At 40.0% G+C, this 26,319-nt stretch overlaps 1 protein-coding gene across 3 annotated transcripts in view; it reads left to right on the top strand.

Moving 5' to 3' along the window:
* Positions 1-26,319, top strand: part of CDC14A (cell division cycle 14A) — a 174,975-nt gene that overhangs the window by 28,566 nt on the left and 120,090 nt on the right. For 2 of the 3 annotated variants that reach the window (XM_047725781.1, XM_047725782.1), the window contains exons 3-4: positions 11,251-11,326; positions 25,809-25,901. In XM_047725781.1, the coding sequence (XP_047581737.1) occupies positions 11,251-11,326; positions 25,809-25,901 (169 nt within the window). Of the gene's footprint in view, positions 1-11,250; positions 11,327-17,541; positions 17,587-25,808; positions 25,902-26,319 lie in introns of all 3 variants that reach the window. The other variant, XM_047725779.1, reaches the window with a different exon arrangement.

The raw sequence follows: 26,319 nt of genomic DNA, 5'->3' as shown, positions 1-26,319 counted from the left end.
GCATGGATTTTGTGGCAGGCTTTAGAAGAAACAATATGACTTTGTTTATTGGCTTACTTATAATTCTCATTTTTATTTCAGATTGGGATTTCTGAATTGGGGATCCTTGAATAACTGATTTATTTATTCATTCATTTTTTTCCTCCCTCCCTCCCTCTCTCATTCCTTCCTTCCTTCCTCCTCCCTCCCTAACCCCTCTCCCTCCCTCCCTCCCTCCCTCTCTTTCTTTCTTTGCCTTCCTGCCTGCCAGCCAGAGGGGGAGAAGGGGATAGGGGCAGAGGGAAAGGGAGAGAGAGAATCTCAAGCAGGCTCCATGCTTGGTGCAGAGTTGAATATGGGGCTCAATCTCATGACCCTGAGATCATGACCTGAGCTGAAATCAAGAGTCAGCTGCTTAACTGACTGAGCCACCCAGGTGCCCCAAATAACTGATTTCTTACTGTATACATTTCTCTTTAAGAGGGCATGGTATTGATACAGCATTTACATTAGTCTTGGTAGTTAGTTATTGATTCTCTGCAGCTGGATTAGTCTGAAATGTTAAAGACTTTTTTTTTTTTTTTTCCTTAATGTGAGATAAAAGGGTTTTAAAAAGGCCTCTTCTAGGAAGCTGTGAATGATGGGCTTGTAAAAGAGTGCCTTTCCTGTTCTGATAGCCCCTAACTAGGGTCCGACTTTGCACCTGTTTCACAAGCCCCACAGCAGATTGGCTGCAGCTCTAGAAAACCCGAAAGTAAAGGCTTAGGATGATTTAATGGGCAAAGCTCTCAGAACTGAAGGGGCTGCTAAGACAAAAGGAATTGAGGTGATGTATAGTCAGGGTAAATCTTTTCAGACTGGGGGTTACTTCTGGAGCAGGCCACCTGGGGAACAAGCCCGTGATAAAGATAAGGCTGAAGGGGGGTGGTGGGGCTGACTCTAGACCTTTCCCAGCAGTAGAGAGGTGGGCCATCCTGCTGTTCTCCTTCCCCTTTACCGCCTTTACGTCTTAGGTCATTTTTGTTAATTTTGTCCAGTTAGTTTTATTATGTGACCATCGATAAATAAAATGTAATACCTGATATCTCTCCCCACATTAATCTGGCGTATGGCTTAGAAGGATTAAATGGAAATAGGCAGGGTTTTTGCAGATGAACCAACCACATCTCAGTCTTTCATTCCTTACTCAGTCATTTCTGTGCCAGGTGCTAGGGAGGTAACATGGCAGTGAGCACATTCGAACCCAGCTCCAGGTTCCTGGAGCTTCTATGGTCCAGTGGGCGATAGGGAGGATACTGGTCAAATATTCAGACATAGGATTATTTGTAAGTACTCTGAAGGAGAGATCCAAGAAGCACATAACAATGGAGCCTGGCCTGTGCGGGTGGGGTGGGAGCGTGGGGGGATGTGTGAAGTGAGGTGAGGCCCGAGGTAGGTGTGGGATCAGGGAAGAAGTCTCTGAGGAAGTGTGAGAAGAGCGGACACCTAAAGGGTAGGTAGAAGTTAATTAGGCCTGGGAGGGTGAATGTGCTAACGGCCTGAGGCAGGGACTAAAAGGAATAGCTTGGCTGGAGCTTACTATTAAAACCAGGAAGATGAAGCCCCAAAGAGAGAGAGAGAGGTAGGGGCTGCACCAGCCTGGGCCTCACAGGCAAGTATGAAGGTTTTGCTTTTAATTCCAAGTGTTTAGAGGGGTAATATGATCTTCACTGGGTTTTAGAGTAATTGTTTTCCTTTCCCCTTTTTTTTTTTTTTTAAGATTTTATTTATTTATTATTTGAGAGAGAGAGAGATTGAGAGAATGAATAGGAGGAGGGGCAGAGGGAGAAGCAGACTCCTTGCACATTCGGTCTTAAAGAGCAGAGAGCCTGACGTGGGACTCGATCCCAGGACCCTGGGATCATGACCTGAGCCGAGGCAGACACTTAACCGACTGAGCTGTCCAGGCGTCCAGTTATTTTCCTTTTCAAGGCCTTAGTTGCTTTATGAAATGTGAGGAGGGTACATTCTGTCTTCTATCAAAGCTGTGAGTATGCTGTCTGCAAGGTCCTCTCTCCCTCAATATCTGCCATTGAATAAAGAGGTTAACTTATACTGCTTGAGAATGTTTCTGTGGGAGTGAATTTAATTTTGCCAGTGCATTCCTGAAGAAATCTCCTATTGTTTTTATTACTGTGAGCCTCAGAGGGGGTTTTCATTAATTGACTTGCTCCAAAGAGGGAAGTCACAGAATGACTGGAAGTTTCTTCCAGTCATTCTTTCTTCTGATGCTGGAAGTTTCCTTGATACCATCTAGTCTGTTGTTTGGCTTTAAGGCAAAGTGGCAACACTAACCTATTTTACAGCAGCAGCATGGGCTTGTTCCTTGCCCCAGGGAGGGAAGGTACTAAGCGGAGAAAACTTCCTCATATTTCCGGTGTTGTGGACTTTCCTGAAAACCTAGAATAATGTACCAAACACCAGGAGTCAGAGTCAATACTGGCGTTCTCCCCTTCCTTTATGATCTCAACAAATGTCAAACTTCATGCAGGCAAATAAATGGTTATGAGATCAAGCTTCCTACCTTATGAAGCCACTTTGTGGTCTGTGGGTTTGTTCCCCAGCTGTGCAGAAAGCCTAGTGAATTTCAGGGAGGAAACTGAGGTTCTTCCCCTTCTTTGAGGAGATACTCTGAAGGAAATGCCTTTGTACCCAGACTCAACACACTGGGAGGGTGGAATGCATCCATTAGGGCCTGTAGCCCTTGGGAAACATGTGAACTGTTGTATGGGTTTGTCCAATATGTATAACTAGAATCATAGACTCTTTTTTCTTTTTTTTTTTTTAAAGATTTTATTTATTTATTTGACAGAGATCACAAGCAGGCAGAGAGGCAGGCAGAGAGAGAGGAGGAAGCAGGCTCCCTGCTGAGCAGAGAGCCCGATGCGGGGCTCGATCCCAGGACCCTGAGATCATGACCTGAGCCGAAGGCAGCGGCTTAACCCACTGAGCCACGCAGGTGCCCCCTCTTTTTTCTTTTTAAAAGATTTTATTTATTTATTTTTGGAGAGAGAGTGCAAGTGAGAAAGAACATGAGCAGAGGGGAGGGGAGGGACAGAGGGAGAGGGAAAGGAGAGGGAGAAGCAGACTCCCTGATAGCAGCCTGATAGGGGACTTAATCCCAGGACCCTGGGATTATGACCTGAGCAGAAGGCAGATGCTTAACCAACTGAGCCACCCAGATGCCCTAGAATCTTAGATTCTTTAGACTCTAGTATATATGCATACACACACACACACACACACACACACACACACACACACACAGAGTATATATTATATCAAATAGCCTATAATGTATATAATAACTAGAAAGCTGATATATGATATGATATGATATGATAAAACATTTGGAAAGAACTTTAGAAGCCTTAATTCAGCAGCTTCATCTGAGATGAGGATGTGGAGTCCCATAAGGCACCAGCCCAGAGACACTGAGTGATCAAGTTGGGATTTGAACCCCTTGCTTCCCAGTGGTCTTTAGTTTTCTATCAGACTCTATCTGACTGACATGGAGCTGGGTAGTTTCTCCGATGTGCCATCTCTCTTCCCTGGAAGTCAATGTCAGTGTGTGGTTTGTTATGCCATAAGGGCTTGAATGTAAGCCTTGAGTTACAAGGGCTTCACGGTGTACTTTGATCTTAGATTAGTGTTTGCTGAGCAGGTGAAGCCTTTTTGAAATTTGGTTATTATGAGTTTCAGCCATATTAAGAACTTCATCATCTCACTGGAGGGGTGTGGATAATATTCCAGTTATAGGGAAAATATTAGGTGGTGTGTAGAGCCCATGGACTGCACTGATTAGTGTCACCAAAATTTTATACATATTCACACATATATATATAATCTCACTGTACTTTGGAGGTACTTACTGTATATAATCTCATATCTCACTCTACTTATGCTACTCAGCATTTATCACACTGTGATAATGTTTACTTCTCTTTTCATTAGTTGGTGAGCTCCTTTTAAGTAGGGAATAGCAGTCTGCAGGCTTTCAGTAAATATTTGAGTGAGTGAGTGAATGAATAGACAAAAACTGTCAGCAGTGCTGGTAAAAAATTGAAGAGTTGGTATGCCTTACAATAATCTTATGGAATTTTTCCATCCTATTTATAAAGAAGTTAAACAGTTTTTTTGTGGGGGCTCCTGGGGGCACCTGGGTGAGCATCTGACTCTTGGTTTTGGCTCAGGTCATGATCTTAGGGTTGTGAGGTTGAGCCCCACGTTGGGCTTCACATTCAATGTGGAGTGTCTGCTCAAGATGATCTCTCCCTCTCCCTCCCCTCTTGCCCCTCTCCCAAATAAATAAATTTTTTTTTTTGCATTGTCAGTACTCTGATGAGTATACTAACTTACAGTGCCTTGCCCAGAGTAGGTGGTCATAAACTTTGTTGAATGAATGAGTGCTGCTTGGAACATGGCTTATCCTTTTGCTGAGGAGTTGAAAAATTTTAGATGAATCTTCTGATACATAGAATAAGATACAATAGTGCTTTAAGGAACGGTTTCTCTGAGAATGGGCCCACTTAAATTAGAGTTTGTTTGAAAAACCAAACACAAAATAATGATATGTCATATACTTCATTAGTCTATGAGAAGAGTTAGACATTTTGGGTATAATCAAAGGGCTTCTAGGCCCAATTTATATTTTACTTCACATCTGTAGGGCCAGCACTGTGGATGTTAGGTGACCCTGTGGGTATTGGGTGACCCTGTGGGCAGTGGATGACCCTGGTAAACGATTGCCCTGATCTTGGGCTCCCATTTCTTTTTTCTTCCCAGAAGGAGATGACTCTCCCTTCCCTACTTGCAAGACTCCAATTCTTTTTTTTAATTTATTTTTATTTTTTTAAATTTTATTTTTTATAAACATATATTTTTATCCCCAGGGGTACAGGTCTGCGAATCTCCAGGTTTACACACTTCACAGCACTCACCATAGCACATACCCTCCCCAATATCCATAACCCCACCCCCCGCTCCCAACCCTCCTCCCTCCATCAACCCTCAGTTTGTTTTGTGAGATTAAGAGTCACTTATGGTTTGTCTCCCTCCCAATCCCATCTTGTTTCATTTATTCTTCTCCTACCCCCAAACCCCCCATGTTGCATCTCCTCTCCCTCATATCAGGAAGATCATATGATAGTTGTCTTTCTCCGATTGACTTATTTCGCTAAGCATGATACCCTCTAGTTCCATCCACGTCGTTGCAAATGGCAAGATTTCATTTCTTTTGATGGCTGCATAGTATTCCATTGTGTATATATACCACATCTTCTTTATCCATTCGTCTGTTGATGGACATCTAGGTTCTTTCCATAGTTTGGCTATTGTAGACATTGCTGCTATAAACATTCGGGTGCACGTGCCCCTTTGGATCACTGTGTTTGTATCTTTAGGGTAAATACCCAGCAGTGCAATTGCTAAGACTCCAATTCTTTTAACTTCTTTCCTTTTGAAACGGGAAAGAATTTGATTTTAGCTATTTATACTTACCAAATAAAAGACAGATTGACTGATTTTTACTGAATAATTCACAAGTTTCATTCTGGTTCTTGGCCCATAATTTGCCAACCTACAAGGGAAAATTTACAAATAGATAAGAGAGATTAATTTGTTGGTTTGTTCCTTCATTGCTTTGGAGGGAAAGCTGAAGGTATCTGAAATAATCAAATAATATATCCACGGTTTTCCCTGCCCAAATGAGCCCAAATGAGACCAGATTACCCCGCCCCCCCACCCAAGAAAAAGTGGTAGCCATTGCTTGACTGTGGCTCTGGAGGGCTCTTCCTGGGAATTGCCAGAATGGAGAAGACTCTATCTAGTGTCATTGACTTCAGGCTTAGGAGTCCCCTCTGTCCTCAGGTTTTTCTTTCTTACATCTCTGCAGGGCTCATCTCTGCCATTTTCCCTCCTCTTTCACTTTCCCTGGGTTGATGACTTCTATTTCTTTCCCTATACTCTGAGCCCAACTCCTTACAAGTTGCCCAAGTACATATTTTATACTCTCTAACACATTTGATTTATTTCAATTGATATCAATTGGTTTTTGTATTTTAATGTTTCTCTCTAGTAATGGTCTGGCTTATTAAATGTGTTTCCATTTTCCCCCACCTCGGGTGAGGAGGATTCTTATAAAGAAGCACGTTGTTGCTAGGTATTTACCCAAAAAAATACAAAATACTAATTCATAGGGATATGTGCACCCTTGTGGCTTACAGCAACATTACCTACAATAGCCAAGATATGGAAATAGCCCAAGTGTCTGTTGATGAATGGATAAAGAAGGTGTGTGTGTCTACACACACACACACAGAGGAATATTACTCAGCCATAAAAAAGAATGGAATCTTGCTACTTGCAATGACATGGGTAGAGCTAGAGACTATAGCCAAATAAGTCAGAGAAAGACAAATACCATATGATTTCATTCATATGTGGAATTTAAGAAACAAAGCAAGTGAGCAAAGAGAAAAGAGAGAGTGTGGGGGGGGCAATCCAAGAAAACAGACCCTTAACTATAGAGAACATACTATGGAACCATAGAGAACAAACTGCTGGTTACCAGAGAGGAGATGGGCAGGAGGATGGGTGAAATAGGTGATAGGGATTAAGGAGAGCACTTGTGATGAGCAGCAGGTATTGTGTGGAAATGTTGAGTCACTATATTGTACACCTCAAACCTAATACTCTCTGTTAACTAACTGGAATTTAAATAAAAAAGTAAAGAAAAAAAAGAAGCTTGTTGTTGGAAGGTGTGTTCTTTATTCATGGCGCTTTATTGTATCAAAGTTGGTGATAACCCAGAACAGTGTGAGCAGCCATGACCATTTCCCCCCCAGTGATCTTGACATTTTCAAAATGTATTTAGCTAGTCAGAAAACAATATAAAAACATAAAACTATATTATTATAAATACATATATATTCTTAGAAATGCCAACACTTATGAGGAAGGAATATATAAAATGACCTTAAGATAGAGTTTGTTGGCTTTGTATTTGCCTGCAACAATTCTGATTTTTTTTTCAAAGGTTTTATTTATTTATTTGACAGACAGAGATCACAATTAGGCCGAGAGGCATGCAAAGAGAGAGGGGAGGAAGCAGGCTCCCTGCCAAGCAAAATGCCTGATGCAGGGCTCGATCCCAAGACCCCGGGATCATGACCCAAGCCGAAGGCAGAGGCCCTAACCCACTGAGCCACCTAGGCGCCCGAACAATTCTGACTTTTGAAGACCTGTTTTAAATTGCTTTTGGCCGTGCAAAGGTTTTGACTGCATTTCTTAGTATGACTTGAGGCTCATTTCCCTTTTTGTGAAATATGAAAGCTGGCCCACTTAGCTTTAAGATCTTGTGATGTGGGAAACTCTGGGTTCAGGTTGCTTTTCATCTACCCTTTACCTGGTGTCGTGGTCAAGATGCAGGTATAGCGTCTTCTGTGTAGCTGTCTGATGCTCTTCCCGCAGCTTGTTTCTTTGAGGGACAGTAGAGGAGAATGGGGCCAGGATCCCTTCTATTTCTCTCCTCCCCTGCTCTAGGTCTCTAATTGTCTTTTTGGAAATATGACCTCCTTGAACAAAAGGGGAGAGGAATTCCCAGAGCCTAATTTCACTGTTGGGAGCATGTGAGCCTCTGAAGGGGAAGGACCTCAATTTCTTCAAAGACTTTATCCTTACCTCACTCAGGTTATTTGGCAATTTCTCTAGTGTTTTATACTTACTTTTGTTCTCCTCTTATCTTTTCATCTTGATTGGTGTTTTCTGTCATTGCAGAACATTGTCTATATTTTCATTTTCCAAATCAGTAGCCATTGCTACATGTAGCTTTTGAATGCTTGAAATGGGTTACTTAATATGATGGGAGAACTGAATTTTTATTTTATTTAACTTTAATATTAATTAAAATTTTTTTATTTGAATATAGTTGACACAATATTCCATTAGTTTTAGGTGTACAACATAGTGATTCAATATCTCTATACATTATGCTACAGTCACCACAATTTGCTACTGTCAGTCACCATACACACTTTTACAGTACCGTTGACTATTTCTCCTGTGTTGTAGCTTACATCCCCATGACCTTTTCATTCCATAACTGGAAGCCTGTATCTCCCACCCCTCTTCACCCATTTTGTTTGCTCTCTGGTTCTGCTTTGTGTTTGTTTATTCATTTGTTTTTTTAGATTCCACATATGAGTACAGTCGTATGGTATTTGTCTTTCTCAATCTGACTTACTCCACTTAACATTATACCCTCTAGGTCCATCCATGTCGTCACATATGGTGTGATCTCATCCTTTCTTATGGCTGAGTAATATTCCTGTGTGTGTGTGTTGTGTGTGTGTGTGTGGGTGTATGTGTGTCCATACACACCACTTTTTCTTTATTCATTCATCTGTGTGTGTACGTTTGAGTTGGTCCCATATCTTAGCTGTTGTAAATAATGCTGTGATAGAAATATATAGGGTGTATAACTTTAATTAATTTAAATTTAAATAGCCACAAGTGGCTAGTGGCTACCATGTTGGAGAGTACAGATCAACTTAAGGACATGGTTTGTATTTGATGTACTTTTTCCTGTCTTATTGGAATATACTAGTTTATTTATCTGATGTTTGGTGAAACAGGTGTGTTTGTTAACCATATTGCTTCCAAAAGTACAGGTGGCTACGTGGGCTCTGCAGTTAGAAACTATACAGTTTGAAACTGTAGTTGAAAATGAAGTTGGCTTCTAATGGTTAGTACGAAACTGGAATTAGATGCTTCAGATTTTTTATGCTTTCCTGAAATTTATTCAAAGTGAATCTAAAAAGCTGATAGAACCATAACTAAAAATTCTAGATTCACCTGATCTTTAAGCATTCATGATTGAGTAGGAAAAAACAAGATATATTAGCCAAGAGTGTTGCTTCCAATAACTCAAGGACAAAGAAATCTTTGTAATAGAAACAGGACTGTTTTCATCATGCTGGGAGGTGCTTATTTTTCGATTTTTTTTCATTTTGATTCATTTGAGTGGATTCATGTTGACCATCCAAGACGGGTCAGTAATTAGATACAATAAAACATAGTTCATTTTGGATTCATAGGTATTTTGTTTATACTTAAAACACAGCAGTACACCGGGAACTTTAGAAATATATCAATAACTTTTTACATCAAATTATTGCAAGTTTCCTTTTTTGGCAACTCTGTGTTTTTAACTCTCATGAAGCTTGTGTATAGGGACAGCTAATTTTGGTATTACCTAGAATATAAGTTTCAAAATATTACCAACTTGATTAATGTAGATAAAATATGCAAGTTTAGGGGCGTCTAGGTGGCTCAGTCAGTTAAGTGTCTGCCTTGGCTCAGGTCATGATCTCAAGGTCCTGGGATCAAGCCTAGATTCCTCGGGCTTCTTGCTCAACAGGGAGTCTGCTTCCCTCTCTCTCTCTCTCTCCTCTGCCCTTCCCCCCTGCTCATGCTTTCTCGCCCACTCTCTCAAAATAAAATAAATAAAATCTTAAAAAAAATATACAAGTTTAGTATTCCTATGTAAGACAAGTGGCTCCTGGCAGATTTGATGTAGTGTAGTGACATATCTATGACACTCTAATTTAAGTAGCAGAAAAAAATGTAAATGACTCCCTCAAAGTGAAGGTCTTTGGGGGGTGGATTTTTTTGGAAACTTGTTGATATTTAGTAAATTTATGGTCTAGTGAAATTGAACCTGAGCATTAATGAGCAAAATAGTCATAAGGAGGACTCATTTGTTGAAGTTCTTTATTATGAGCAAGATACTCTTCTCAACCTATATGGATAAGATACAGCCCTAGAGAGAGAGGCTTACTCTGTAGTTGGGCAGGTAGGATCTACACTTTAAAAAAAAAAGCTAATTCAACATTATGTAATAGTGTCTCAGATGGTAAGTTTTGGGAACTTTGAGAGAAGGGTAGTTTTTCCTAAGGGTGACTGGAAAGGTAGGATTTGAACTGGATTTTGAGGAAGTTAGAGAGGAGCAGAAAGAGGAAAAGGAGGGCATGCCAGCCAAGGAGACCAGTGTGAGTTGAGGCTTGGATTAAGAATATGCCATGGAGTATTTGGGAATAAGGGATGGACATGGTTGTTGGAATACAGATCCTATATGGAGCCCTTCAGGAGGTAAGGTCATCCTGGAAGCTAGAGGGATGAGGTGTAGGGCTTTGACTGCTGGGTCAAGGAATTATTCTGAAGGGAGCAAGGAGCCATTAAACATTTTTGACGTGTGGGAAGATACATGAGAAGTGAGATATTATGAAGATTAATCTTCAGAGTGTAATACAGGATGATTGGGCAGGGGAGAGGCAGAATTTAAACATTAAGGATGTGAGATGAAGAGGCTCTGGCCTTTCGTGGCTAACATAGGAAATGGACAAGCAAGGGATGACTTAAGAGTAGTGGCTTTTCTGGTATATGAGAATTAAATTGATATTAATTTGTTGCCCTGTTGTGATTGCAAGTTTTCCTGCCTGAGTAACTGTCAGAAGCAAATGTTTTGAAGGAAGGATGGGTTGAGTTTTAGCTGTTCTGAGTTCCAGGTGATGGAAGGACCTGTAAATGTGAGGTTCGGAGGTAGTTGAAGATGAAAAGGCTGATGCTGGGTCTCAAGTGTGGAAGCCGTCCACCTCTCTTCCATAGGGTTATCCGTGAAATTCATGATAGTAGGTACGAGAGAACCGTGGACTGCTGACTGTAGCCTGGAGATGTCCCAGGTGGGGAGAGGGAGAAGGGTCTGTGTGTCACATGATGCAAAGTTCAAGGAGAAGGAAACGAGAAAGAAGACCACTAGATTGAAGATCCTTGAGAACTGAGAGCAGTGTTTGAGGAGAATAGTTAGAATTGGTGACTGAGGAGGTGATAAGTACAAGGAGGAAGTGAACATACGTGTTATGTTCTTGTTGCTTCTTTTGTTGCCTGCTTTTCAGTCCTTTTCCTGAGTGTCCTGGCAGGGAGATAGGAGGAGGTAGAACTCAGAACTGTCTAAACAGTTCCCTGTTAAGAGACTAGAGACTGGTTATAGTGATTTGTGATCCTCTGTAGGGTGAAACCATGAGTTATTTGGGCTCTACGAATCAGTTATATATTGAACCTTATTCTTGATGATAACTGAAATTTGTTTGTAATTTTAATGAAAATGAAAATGAGTATTGATGTTACCGAAAATCATATTTCTACTAAATACTACTTTTTTATTTTAAATCTCAGTTTTTATGCAGATTTTGGACCTCTGAACTTGGCAATGGTATACAGATACTGCTGTAAACTAAACAAGAAACTGAAAGTGAGTATTATGGTGCTGTTTATATTTTGGTATTAAACATTGGGACTTTGACCACTGGGATTGCTGTGCACACACCATTTAGTTAGGTCATCTTGATCTTTGGATATTTTTATGAGTAGTTCACCCAGAAGTTGAAACTGATCCGCCTGAGTATTCCATAAAGGACACGTTAACCTCTTTCATTTTTCAGGATGAATTGAAATGTGAGCTGGAATGAAGTCATTGGAATAGTGATCTAAGAAAGAAAGCTCAAATCCTTTTAGGTTGTTGTTTAATGAGTCTATCAAATTCCTTCCTAGGATGATTTTTCTGAAACCAGGTGATAAAGGGACTCATCCCTGCATGGCAGACGCTCTGGAGCCTTTCCTGTCTGATCAATATTGAAAATTTTACATATTTCTTGTAGGTCATCTTTGTAGAATTAACAGCTGAGATTGATGAACTAGTAGTGATACAATAGGGACTTTACCTGTTATGACAGAATTTGGGTTATACATGCGGTGTTCATCTATATTTTTGATTTTACTTGTTTTTTTTCCTCTTTAACTCCCAACATATATGAGGAAAAGCAATATGTATATTCCTGGTTTTGGTAAATTTATTTCATCACATAGAAAGGAAAGAAACATTTCTCTTTTTCTTCCAGTTTTCTAAATGAGGATCTTAAATGTAATGTTTCGGTTTGGAAGGTCAAATACCACCTAGCATGCTGTTAAAGATGGCTGGTAAATTACAATGCTCAGGTCATTTATTCTTTTTGCTGGTTAAAATGTTACTGATGTGACATAGTACAGTGCCTTGTACATATTAGCTGCTTGGTGATCATCTTTTGATTTGATTGATTTATATTGAACTTAGGTATAAGACAGTCTGTGGTAGAGAATTTTCTGTAAAATATGTTGTGCATTCACAGATTTTTGTCATTGATCTGAAAATGCTAAATGGTCATGAATGAATACCAAAGAGATATTTTTTTTAGTCAATCATTTTATAACACAAGATCTGTTGGAATCAACTGTTTAAAGAATTAATTTATAAAGTATTATCTGACTTGAAAAGATGTATGTAAATTCCTTTAACTGATCTACATTCTTCAGAAAAGAAGCTACTGCCTAGAGTTTAGAAATTAAAGTTGAAACTTTTGTAATCACCGAGGAAGCAAATAATATCCTAAAAAGGATTTAATATAAAAACATAAAGTGAATTTTTAGTAGATGAATTAACAAGGAAAGGATAGTTCATAAATATTTGAAGCTTATTTCTTCCTTTTGAGGACGTAGGAATTTTTTTTTTTTTTGCTTTCTTGATTAGCCCTCTTAGTATGTAGTTAGTATGAACTGGGTATTACAATTAACAATTTGTGACCTGACTATTATTTAGAAGATTGAAGAGAAGAGAATCATTATTTTGAAAATAAATTTTTGCTCTGAATTGGTGTTCTATTTACAGCAGTTACGTAAGAGTAGTTGGCTTGAGTAAGGCTATTTTTCTACCATATTCAGTACCAAACCCTAGAGGTAAGTGTATACATGGATCTGTTTCAATTTGTTTTCATTTACAAAGCTTTCTTTCAACGTTATATGAAAGCTTAATAGAGTTTAGCAATCCCTTGGATCATTTCAGCGATCAGGTATTCTGATGGATTGCAAGAAGGACATTTTTAGCCTTGATACAGCTGTTGGGCACCCTGTTACTTGCTGAAGGAATGAATGTTCAAAACCCGAAAGTTAATAAGTCATGGGTTATTTCGAAGCATCCAAGTAGAATCTCTATATTAGGAGAAAAAGACTGACTTTACCAATCCAAAGCTACAGTTGCTTCAGCCTTATGGAATCTCAGTTTCTTTAGCTATAACTCTGGGATTATCAAGCTCCCACAGAGGGGTGGTTAGGATTATATTAGAAAATATACTTAAAAAGTGTTTGCAAATTGTAATGTCTTATGCTGAAGAAAGTTACTAATGGAACATTTATGACCTTGGGTAAGAAATAACAGTAAGAGTTTTTCAACCCAGTTTATGAATGCCTTCTCAGCTCCCTAGCTATTATTTCCATATTCAAAAGCTATCTGAAATAATTTTAGGAGTTGAAATGACCATTTAGTCCAGCCAGCTAATTTTATCGGTGCAGAAGGGGAGGCCCGGGAGAGGCAGGTGACTTACTCAAGGCTGCAAAGTAAAGTAGGGGCTCCATTTCAAGGCTCTGGACTTACTCCTGCTCCTCTCCACCTTCTTTGCTAGCGGAGCTGCTGTGGTTTATAATCTTTCCAGGTGTGCTCACAGCACTGCCCCAGCTGAATTCACCTTGTCCCACCGGGGTTTTGAGACTCCTCTGCCTTGTTTGCTCAGGGGACTGTGACTGCCACTCCAGCTGCTTTTCTTCCAGGAACCCAGACTCCAGACTTTGTGGCTTTGAATGGACCCTTCTCCTTCCATAGCTCCTGCATTCTGTCTCCCTCACCTTCATGTAGTCTCCAGGCCCTCAGCCTCCCTGTTGGTGTTTCTTGTCTGCAGCCCATGTTCACCCGTCTTGGTGAGACCTTTGGGCACCTTGCTTCCATGCCTTTCGTCTTGTTTGCCTTGACAGCTGCCACCCTTGGTGTCTTCCCCAGTGGATGATTTCATGCACTAACTCACTGATTTCCTGGAGATCACAGTACCCCCGCGACACCTAGCCGCGCACTTTACCCTGAGCCACAGCGGTTGCTCCACACGATGCCTTGTGACGTCCAGTCTGACTTGAATACCTTTTCTCTGGTTTGGTCACTCCTTGTTCTTTACGCCTTCTAGGATCTCCTCATCCTACGGGCGAAGGTGGGAGGTGCCTCCCATTTTCCCAGAATTCTCTGTACAGATCTCTATTACTGAAGAATGATAATTACCCATTGGCATTGCTCTCTCTCACTAGACTAGACGCTCCTAGGAGGTGGGGATATGACATATAATTCTGTGTCCCCAGTGCCTGGCATAGGGTCCCCAGACACACTGAAACTTCTGTTGATCTTAGCATGAACTTCATGATCCCACTCGACTTAACAGGTCCTCTTTTAGCCTCTTGCCTTTGGTGGTTTCAGAATACTCTGCCCTCACTGTTGACATCCTCACTATGCACTGATTTCTTAATCCTTTTCTGTCTCACTTTTGCCTTACTTACCCTGCTGAAACCGCTCTGGTGACCTTTTTCTTTTTAAGGTTTTATTTATTTGAGAGAGAGAGTGCACACGAGCCCGGGGGAGGGGCAGAGGGAGAAGCAGACTCCCTCCTTAGCAGGGAGCCCGGTGTAGGGCTCCATCCCGGGATCCCAAAACCACGATTTGAGCCAAAGTCACACGCTTAACTGAGTCACCCAGGTGCCCTGATTGGTGACATTTTAAACACCAGATATGACGGTGTTTACTTGGTCATCAAACTCTACTTCTCTGAATAATTTGGCACTATTTTAACTGATTACAGCTTAGAATAATTCTGTGGTGTGGTTTCCTAGCTCTCTTAGGCATGTCTTGTTTTCTACTTCGGTAATTTTTATTTCTTACAATAAAGCTTTTTATGTTTTTTTCCTCCTTTATTTGATACCTTAAGTAGATAGGTAATATTTTGCAGTGCATTCTAAATTTTTAATTTTTATATTATCAAAAGGTAATTTTTTCAGGTTGATGATTTGAGGTAGTGATTTATTGCTATTTTTCATGTGCGTCAGTCAATATGCATTCTATTCCCAGTGACTTTCATTTTATTTTTTATTTTTATTTATTTATTTTTTTTTTTAGATTTTATTTATTTATTTGACAGAGAGAAATCACAAGTAGGCAGAGAGGCAGGCAGAGAGAGAGGAGGAAGCAGGCTTCCCGCCGAGCAGAAAGCCCGATGCGGGGCTCGAACCCAGGACCTGGGATCATGACCTGAGCCGAAGGCAGCGGCTTAACCCACTGAGCCACCCAGGCTCCCCGTGACTTTCATTTTAATTATATTGATTAGAATGGAACATTATCCATCAAACATCTACTTAGATTAAAAAACCAAAAGTAGGGGTGCTTGGGTGACTCAGTTGGTTAAGGGTATGCGTTAGGCTCAGGTCATGATCCTGGGAGGGAGCCCCATGTTGGGCTCCCTCCCTGCTCAGCCTCCCTGCTCAGGAAGGAGGCTGCTTCTCCCTCTTCCTCTGCCCCTCCCCCTCAGCTTGTGCTCTGTCTCTTGTTCTCTCCCTTGAATAAATAAATAAAATCTCAAAAAAAAAAAAAACAAAACCCAAAACCAAAAACCACAAAGCAAAAACCAAAAGCAGAAATTACTACCATCAACAAAAAAACCTATTTTAAAAAATTTTAAACTGTATTTAAAAATGTATCAGCACTAAGTGTTGTGCAGTGATAGGTTGTAGTTCGCAATTTCTGGTCAGTAGTTTCTGTAATGAGGGAAGCAGTCCAAAGAAGGAAGATTTATTGAAGTGAGAAAAATTGGTAAAACTGTATATGTTGTTTAATGTAAAATGCCATCAGTGATTGACAGGCTAGACCAGAACTTAGTAATTTGGTATTTTAAGAGATCCATAAACCCCTGAAATTATATATATAATTTTATGTGTATTTACATTTTCCTCTGAGAAGACTCATAACTTTTAAACCAGTTCTTAAAGGGATTCTTGCCACAGACAATGGTAACAACACAGGGCTAGAATATACAGGCTTCTAAAAGGGAAGATGGTTTCTAACAACGTAGTGATGTTTTAAAAAACAATACCTTCTTCATACTTAGTCATGTAAGAAAATCTTTCAATGACTGATACAATAATAGGAAAGTTTTATAAACATATGATTGAACTAGCTTTTCCTAAAATGGTCAATACGGGTTTTTTTCTTTTTTTCTTTTCATTCTTTCTTTTTTTTTTTTTTTTTAAAGATTTTATTTATTTATTTTACAGAGAGACAGATCACAAGTAGGCAGAAAGGCAGGCAGAGAGAGAGGGGGAAGCAGGCTCCGTGCTGAGCAGAGAGCCCGATGTGGTGCTCGATCCCAGGACCCTGGGATCATGACCTGAGCTGAAGGCAGAGGCTTTAACCCACTGAGCCACCCAGGCGCCCCGGGTTTTTTCTTTTTTAAAAAAGATTTTATTTATTTATTTGACAGACAGAGAGAGCACAAGCAGGGGAAGTGCCAGGCAGAGGGAGAAGCAGGCTCCCTGCTTAGCAGATATGGGGACCATCCTAGCACCCTGGTATCATGACCTGAGCTGAAGGCCGATGCTTAGCTGACCGAGCCACCGAGGTGCCCCAGTGGTCAATACAGTTTTAACTGTTGATTTCACTTTCCCTCTGAGAAAACAAAAACCTCAGTCTGTGGGGAAAAAAAAAAAAAAACCTAAGAGCATCACTGAAAAAAGGGGACATTTTCTAGGGCAGTAATTTCTTTTTAATACTGCTTTTACGATTCAGCAGGACAATTATAGTAATCTTGAGGACTGCTTTTAAAAGGTTTAGAAGAATATTGATAGAAGTGTAATTTTAAATGTACAAAACATCCCACATAGCCCTTTCAGGGTAAAAGGAAGAGGGGGGTGGGCCTGGTGAAATGGACGATTGTATTAAAGCATTGAAAGTGCCTGGCAGATGGTGGGGGCTCAGGGACTGTCCTTGTTGCTGAGTGAATCAGTGCAGTAATCCTATCCACTAACCAGGCACCTGCTATGGTATCAGGTGATTATACACAAGAACTCTTTTGATATAATGATCAGACCACCCTCTTATTATAACTACAAAAACGTGTTGAGATTTCTTCCTGAGGTTATCTTCTATTTCAGGTTCATAGGCTTTGGGGGGAAGAAAAGCAAGTTGCATTTTGGAGATAGTTGATGTAGTTTAAAGAGGTATCGCGTTCTAAAGCAGTGTTAATTCACATGGGAGTGAGCGTATGTAAAGTTTGCAAGGCACGGAGTTCTTCCTGATTTCCATTTAGAAATCTTGAGGCAAGAAGATCCCCTTTAATGGAGAATCCCCAAATTTCATCAACCAAATTATCATCATGGTCAAATAATCCTTATGAGCAACTTTTCTCTGACGTGTTCACTTCTGCTCTGATCAAATGTGCCATTTCACTGATGAAACATACTGGGTTTGAAATAAAATGGACCATACAGAGACATCTTTTTCTTTTTAAAGAAACTACTCAACCTATTTTGTTTTAGCTCAAAATAAAAACCTAAACCATATTTTGTTTTGTACAGCCAAAGAAAATTTTCAAGAATATCCCTTTCCTGGGAAAGTTGGAGGTAAAACATGTAGAGGTCATGGCTGCTGACAGGAGGACCTGTTCATTTTCTCGCTTTTGCAATGAGATGACAACTGATTGCTTTGGAGACGCTGATTGCTGCGGCCATTACTGGGCTAGCCTAGCCACCTGTAAGAGAATGATGCGTTGGTCACCACGGCCCCCGAGCTATAATCTATTTAATCTGAGCACCATCACTGGCCGAGCTTGCTTGTTTAGGGAAGTGCATGGGCTCTATTTTTTTTTTTATTATTAATTAAAGAACATATTGTCCAGGCTGCACTAATGTCTTCCTTAGCTCTATCAGGCTCATTCACACGGTTTAATTAAACATGGTGTTCCAACCAAATAACTTGAAGATTTTACTTCTAAGCATGGCAGACAACTTTACCAAAAGGCTGCTTAAAAATCTGTGTTTCTAAATTATGCATTAACTCTTTGTGTGTGTGTGTGCACGCATGTGCACGAGCTCATTTTGGCTTTGAGCTTAATTACACCACCTGGCGCCACCTCTTGTTTTTGAATGGTTGAGTAGTTTGTGGTCTCCTGCCCTACACTGAACAAGTGCATGATTTGTATATGGCACCGCCATCCGAGGATAGCCTGGGCTCTCTGTGATTCCTGTAGCATGTCAACATTTTCTCTCTCTGAATTGCCGTGGCTTGTTTTTCTGCAGGAGTGAGGTCTCCAGAATGCAACCTTTTACACAGTGTTCTTTTATGAGATAGAAAACGTCTGACTGGGGTCAATACCCTTATCTTAATTTTTATTGTTCTCTCGTAGCCGTCGGAGTACTTGGGTTTACAAGTACCGTTAAACATTTATATGCTAGATTGCATGCCTGTCATGATTTACATACAAGTGGTAAAACTCTGACTCTCAGGTAAGCAGTCCAGCTCTGGAAATTTCTGGAGGTTTGATCGTATTAATTGATATTCAATACTATATTCTAGATATACTGTTCAATAGATATTCAATACTGTATTCTATCTATTATCTATTCTTTTTTACCTTGCTAAAGGAAATAATTGCTGTCCCTGTAATTAAGATCATTCCATTGGTCTTTGCTCTGCGATGACTGCATCCCTAGATAGTTGTTCTCTTTTGTTTGTAATAAGCCTTGGTCAATATTTCCCCCTTGGTTAGCATCAAATATTCATTAGACTGGGAAAGCTTATGAGGCTAGAGACTGAGGTTCTGCTCCCTTGTTATCCCATCGTTCAGCACCGTCTTTGACACGTAACAGCTGCTCAATTCATGCCGATAAAGCCAATAGAACTTTCTTAAGCCACAGTATCTCGGCACACAGATCCGGCAAACTGGTTGCCTATGGGCTGCATTCAGTTTAGTAGTGTTTTCTTGGGCATGAATGCTGTTTAAAATTTTTGAATTCATGGTTAACATCTGTAATTTATGAAAATTTCCATTTAATTCTGGATTTTTGGCTTCTCTTAAATATTAAAGTTCGTGATTATGGGCCCAGATTCCTACATGGGAGTAGGAGGTTGGAGCTAAGTCTGCTTGGGATAGGGCATGCTTTTCTAGTTTACCAACTTACCCACTTCAAATTCTTGGTCCCTGAGGGCATCTGAACTTGGAACCTCTGGAATAATGCCATTTAAGGCAGCTCAGTTACTGAATCATTAAAGGAACTTTCTGTAAGGTGTTATCATCTGGAATGCAAGAATTTACAAATTGTGATACATTTTTCTGAGGAATCTGGGGAAATGTGTTTTTAATAACATGCTTTTAAAAGGCATATGGAATTATTTGGAGTTCCTAAGATAATTTAAATATGTCTTTTGGGGCTACTCGACCAAACGGACAGTGTTTTAGGAGCCGTGTAAAACATTTCCAGGGGTTGACCAGTCACATTTTCATGTAGCATAGCAGATTATCAGTGTGCTGTCCCTAGATCAGCAACGTCAGCATTACTGAGGAACTTGTTAGAAATAACATTCTTGGCCCAGCAATCTGTGTTTTAATAAGCCCCCTAGGTTACCCTAGAAGCAGCCTGTTAACAAGATGAAGTATAATAATAAAATATAATTTAGATTGATATATTTTTAAAGATTTTATTTATTTATTTGACAGGAGGAGAGAGAGACAGTGAGAGAGGGAACACAAGCAGGGAGAGTGGGAGAGAGAGAAGCAGGCTTCCCACCGAGCAGGGAGCCCAGTGTGGGCCTCAATCCCAGGACCCTGGGATCATGACCTGAGCCAAAGGCAGACGCTTAACGACTCAGCCACCCAGGTGCCCGATATTTGTTTTTTATTTCTGAAAAGTTTTAGTAATAATTAATTCAACCAATTCTTTTTTTTAAAGATTTTATTTATTTATTTGATAGAGATCACAAGTAGGCAGAAAGGCAGACAGAGAGAGAGGGAGAAGCAGACTCCCTGCTGAGCAGAGGGCCCAATGTGGGGCTTAATCCCAGAACCCAGGAATCATGACCTGAGCCGAAGGCAGAGGTTTTAACCCACTGAGCCACCCAGGTGCCCCCAATTTTTTTTTTTAAAAATGCACGTTTACTTCTTTTTTCTTAAGATTTCTGTTTTTAAGTAATCTCTACACCCAGCAGGGGGCTTGAACCCACAGCCCTGAGATCAAGAATCACATGCTCCTCTGACTGAGCCAGCCCTGTTGGCAGCCCTGTTGGCCTGAGAATTATTTAAATTTTGAACGTGAAACTTGTTTTGGCCTTATAATTGGGATTTACACAAACAAACTCAGCAAGAGAGTTCTGGATTTCTTCCATCTACCATACTCGCTGAGAGAACCCCACTCTCTGGGACCTGACATAGGAGAAGTTGGCCTAGTGTGATAAGCCAGTCCCTCTCTGGCTCTTAGCTTTTGTTCTCTTGGTAAAAGAGAGACACAGAATTCTCATTATACTTAAGCCTTGCCTAGGACCTCTGGTTTGGGAGTCACGCTGGTCTAGTCAAATTGGACCCCTTTGGTAGTGTTTCTATGCTTTAGGGAATGATAGAATGTAGCAGTAAATGTTAGCTGTCCTTGTTAGAGAGAGCTGGCTACGTCCACTTAGGTTAAGAGTGTTCAGAAGGCTGTGTATATGTGAATGGGGGGGCTGCAGGTTATTTGTAATTGGTCATATTCAGGCTTGCTGCAGAGCAAGCAAATAGTCCAGAGGTCTTAGTATTCCTTCTGTGACATTCTCCTCTTTATATTTAAGACTACATTCGTTTACATCAGGTCCTAACTTTGTTATCGTACAGTGTTTTTGTAATCTCTGAACTTCTCATGTAAAGCAAAAAGTGTCTGTAATAGAGCAGGTAGCTCACTGAAGCTAGAGGCGATGGTCTAACTTTGCTCTCCTTTTTCTTTTCTTTTTTCTTTTTTTAAAGATTTTATTTATTTCTTTGAGATAGGGGAGAGAGAGAGAGAGAGAACAAGTAGGAGGAGCGGGAGGGAAAGAAGCAGGCCCCCTGCTTGCAGGAAGCTGATGTAGGACTCAATCTCAGGACTTGATCTCAAGACCCCGGGATCATGACTTGAGCGGAAGGCAGACGCTTAATCGACTGAGCCACCCAGGCGCCCCTGCAAGTGCTCTCCTTGAAGGGCCTGGTTAGCATACCAAACCACAGAGGAATTGCCCCAAAGTAAGGAAGACGCAGTTCAGTTTGGAGGCATGAAGTTTTTTCTTGGTATTAGGGCAGAATCTGAGAAAATATCTACTGGGCTCATTTGTAAATCAGAGTCCTCTTGTCTCCAGTCTGTATCTTTCTCTTCCAATGGTAAGTTCCTCCAGGAAAGATCTTGAAGATCTTTCTTCAGGGATGTTTCTCTAGAGGGACTTGAGTCATCGGTGTCTCCAATGGATTGTATTGTTTCTTCTGGAATGCTTTAATATGTAGTAGGTCATTTTTTAAAACTTTTTTTTTTTTTAAATTTTTAAGTAATCTCTACACCCAGTGTGGAGTTTGGATTCATGACCCAAATCAAGAGTTGTATGCTCTATTGACTGAGCCAGCCAGATGCCCCATCCTTGAAATTTTTTATTCCAGGACCAGAATATCTGCTATGTTATGATAACATTGCTGGTGTAAGACTGGGGCAGGGTGACCTATGAGAGGAAGGCCTGGCCATGGTTAGGAAGGAAATTAGGACAAGGCCAGTAAGACATAAGAGTTTTCTCTGTTATCATTTATTGTGAATTAGTTTTGACTCCTTGAGTGAGAACTGAAACTTTGTGATCTCACCTGGGACTCACTGGCCAACCTTCACTAAGCGGATCATTTTTTGACTGTAATGCTTATGAGACTTCACTGAGAAAAACAATAGAAGTCCCAAAATATCTATGCATGGTAAATGCTAGCAGCTTAAAAAATTTTCCTGAAAGTTAGAAAGTTGTAGTTAAAAAGTTAGTTGTTGTAATGTACACCATGATGATCTTAGTTAATAATACCATATTGTATATTTGAAAGTTGCCAAGAGAGCAAATTTTAAAGGTTCTCATCACAAGAAAAAAATTCTGTAATTATGTATTGTGATGGATGTTAAAAAAAAAAAAATCTGTTTCCATCCTATAGGCAGCTTCCAATAGGAGATATTTTAAAATAGTTAAAATTTGAAGGTGTATTTTGTGAGAATATTCATTATCTGATGTAATTTCTGAAAGCTTATAAAGTTGAAAAATTCTTCTAAAGTCCTTAAAAGTTGAATTTGTATTATATTTACTTTAAAAAATTTATAGGTTTTAGTGAAAAGAAAGTTTCCTTTAGAATTTCACTGTCTAGCTTCATTATAAGATGGTCTCTGCAACATATACTAAGGTATATCCCATGCACTTTAAAAGAAGAGTAAAAGAACAAAAACCAAGCAAATGCAAAAGGTTTGAAATCAACCAAAAAGACTATTGGTGACAAAAGCACAGCCTTATGAGTTTGTCCCTTTTGGTGAATGGATTTGTAAAATAAATTTAATTCCACATTATTAAATAATAGCAATAGTCTGTTGTGAAATGTAAATTCTTCCTGGAAAAGGGCATCAAAACAGACAATCCAAACTTCTAGATCAGTTGTGGGTATTTTCCTACCCACAGGTGTTTTAGGGAACCAGGAAATGTAATTAGTGACAGGCTGGGAGCCAAAAGAGCTGAGTCCTTATGCTGAGCCTGAATCCTGTTTGTGGATGCCCAGCCTGTAGAAGGCAGTCTTTAGGTTTGGGATCAGACACCACAAAATCTGCTTAGGTTTTGTGGGCCTTGACTCTCTTTTTGGTAAATCAAGCCTAACTTACTGATGGAGAACAATAAATGGCAAAAACATGCCAACAAATACTAAAATAACAAAAGGAAATGCCCAGTGGACAATAGTTTCAAATGGAGGAAGCAGGGCGCCTGGGTGGCTCAGTCGGTTAAACGTCCAACCCTTTTTTTTTTCCTTTTAAAGATTTATTTATTTATTTGAGAGAGAGAGGGGGAGAGAGAGCAAGTGAGCAGGGGAAGGGACAAAGGGAGACGGAGGGGAGAGATCTCAGGCAGATCGCAGGCAGCTGCAGTTTCCACTGAGCAGGGAGCCCTACATGGGCTCAGTCTTACAATCCTGAGATCATGACCTGAGCCAGAACCAGGAGTCAGATGCTAACCATCGGAGCCACCCAGGTTCCCCTAAACATTGACTCTTGATTTTGGCTCAGGTCGTGATCTCAGGGTTGTGAGATTGAGCCCCATATGGGGCTCCTTGCTCAGGGGTAGGTCTGCATCTCTTCCTTTCTCTCTCCCTCTGCTCCCTCCCTCTGTCCCCCACCCCTGCTTGTGTGCTCGCTCGCTCGCTCGCTCTCTCTCAAAAATAAATAAATAAATAAATCTTAGAAAGAAAACAAACAACAAATTGTGGAAGCAAGGAGATATGTGTCAGCACCACTGATAGTGACCTTGAAGTCTTTAGATAACTTAAGTGCATTGACTGAACTGAATTGAATAAAATGTATTTTTATTTTTTTTATTTTTATTTATTTTTTTAAATATTTATTTGACAGAGAGAGAGATCACAAGTAGGCAGAGAGGCAGGCAGAGAGAGAGGGGGAAGCAGGCTTCTTGCTGAGCAGAGAGCCCGATGTGGGGCTCGATCCCAGGACCCTGAGATCATAACCCTGGCCGAAGGCAGAGGCTTAACCTAGTGAGCCACCCAGGTGGCCCAATAAAATGTATTTTTATTTTATTTTATTTTTTTTATTTTTATTTATTATTATTTTTTTAAAAGATTTTATTTATTTATTTGACAGAGAGAGATCACAAGTAGATGGAGAGGCAGGCAGAGAGAGAGAGAGAGAGAGAGGGAAGCAGGCTCCCTGCTGAGCAGAGAGCCCGATGCGGGACTCGATCCCAGGACCCCGAGATCATGACCTGAGCCGAAGGCAGCGGCTTAACCCACTGAGCCACCCAGGCGCCCCTAAAATGTATTTTTAAAGCTTTATTTCGTAGGGGTATTTTCATAAGCCCGTCTGGAAATGAGGACTTCGGTCATGAGACCCACTTTGAGGCAAACCCTTCCTTTTTGAAGTTCACTTTAAAAGAGCAATGCCATTTTCAGAATAAGCGATTCTTGATTAGGAAAGAAATACCTAAAGGGATGGTGAGGGTTTCCAGGCTCATCACTGGGGTACATATAGCTGAGTCTTCTGTGGTTTCATTAAAGCTGGAACATTGCAGCTTCATGTAGAATAGATGTCAGAACTGGAAGAGTTTCTTTTCCTTGTAGAAAATCGCAGGGTGAATGAAGAAGGGGAGGTAGTCGAGCTCTCTCACATTTTTAAAGGGGCTGTAAAAGCAGGTACTCTGTGGGTTGTGGTCAATGTTTAAGGTATAAAAAACTGCTTTTACAGTCAGTTTGAATTTACAGACATATTAAAACGTACCTATGTATCTGTATTTTGAAAACTATTTGTCAAAATGCTGTAACTGTTTTGACATACGAGGAAAATGAGCAGATTTCATTGAGTTGCATCAGGTTCTCATTGTTTTATGTTTGAGTTTGATAACTACTTTGATTTCATTTTAACAGCTTTTTACTTTTCATGTTTAGCATGTACACAGCATACCAAGCTGCTAATTTTTGGATTTAGTTGAATACTTGAGCATGCGGCATATTGCATGGTATAGAGCAGGTGCTTAATAACTGTTTGCTTGAATCTGTGTATTGTATTAAGATGTTTGCTGATCCCACCCTTTTGATGCTTTGTCTTTTCCCATTAACCATTTATTTTCAGATAAGTAAAAGCGGACTTTTTATAGAACATTCTAGAAAGAAAATATGAGTATTGATGCTCTGTTAATATTAGTATTAGTGCTCTTAGGAAAATAGGACGATTGACGCATTTAAAAATAAACTAAAATATGAAAAGTTCAGATAACTTTTCTGGGAGTGGGTATGGTATTTAGGGAAAGAAAAATGATGAATAATTACTCAGCCTTAAAAAAGAACTTGCCATTTGTGTCAACATGGGAGGACCTAGAGGGTATTGTGCTAAGTAAAATAAGGCCGAGAAAAACATATATCATACGATTTCACTTATATGTTGAATCTAAAAAACGAAACAAATAAACAAATAACAGTAACAACAAAGACCCCCCCCCACAAACAGACTTATAAATACAGATAATGGACTGGTGGTTGCCAGAGAGGAGGAGAGGTGTGTGGGGCGGATGGGTGAAGTAGATAAAATGGGTAAAGAGGTGCAAACTTATAAACTAAATAAGTTAAGAAGATGAAAAGTGGAGCGTAGGAAATATAATCAATAATGTATTAAAGTTTTACAGTGACACCTGATAACTACACTTATCATGGTGAACATTACAGAATCAGTATGTTGTACACCTGAAACTAATAAAACATTGTATGTCAACTGTACTTCAATAATAAAAATTCAAAAAAGAGGAAAGATGATTAGATTTTACATATAAGATTAAGTTTTCAAAAATAGTCCCACTAGTAAAGACACCAGTAATTTAATTATTTCCCATTGCATGTCTCCCTTCTTGGAGAGAAATATCTGTTCTGTTGTCAAATTTGCATCAGGATTGGGCTGCAAAAAGTCTATGGCCAGTAACCTTCCACCCTCATGTACAAATGGCATGGAAACGAAAGTTGAAAGTTGGTACATTTCACTGATTGTGACACATCTTGGAAGTTGAGATGTTTATCTTCTGTATATTTTAACATTGTCTCTATAGTTACACTCTTTTTATTGCCTCTTTTTAGTCATACAGTTTATCAAGAAAGAAAATAGTGCACTACACCTGTTTTGATCAACGGAAAAGAGCAAATGCGGCATTTTTGATAGGTGCTTATGCTGTAAGTACTTTTTCATGATTATTTTCTATATTCAGGCCAAAGGAATGCTACCACTGTCACATAAAATCCAGGCCACTTTCTCAGTGGAATTGGGAGATGGTGAAAATTATTAACATGCTGGGAATGGATGGGGACTACTATCCATGGGGTGTTGGAACTCCCAGATTTTATTTCCTCGTAGCTAATGAGAGAATTTTAGAACCGCAGTAGGTAGCTTGGATCCCGCAGTTGTATAGGTGTTTCTAAAAAAAGAATATCCAGAAAGAATATTTCTAGGGAAAAGAATATATAGTAGAAGATTTTTATTTTTATTTATTTCATTTTGTTTATTTTTAAAGTAGGCTTCATGCCCAGCATGGAGCTTGAACTTACAACCCTAAGATCAAGACCTGAGCTGAGATCAAGAGTTGGACATGTA

Source organism: Lutra lutra, chromosome 4 (assembly GCF_902655055.1).
Source record: "Lutra lutra chromosome 4, mLutLut1.2, whole genome shotgun sequence".
Classification (NCBI taxonomy): Eukaryota; Metazoa; Chordata; class Mammalia; order Carnivora; family Mustelidae; genus Lutra; species Lutra lutra.
This window is presented reverse-complemented; position numbering and strand designations above follow the sequence as displayed.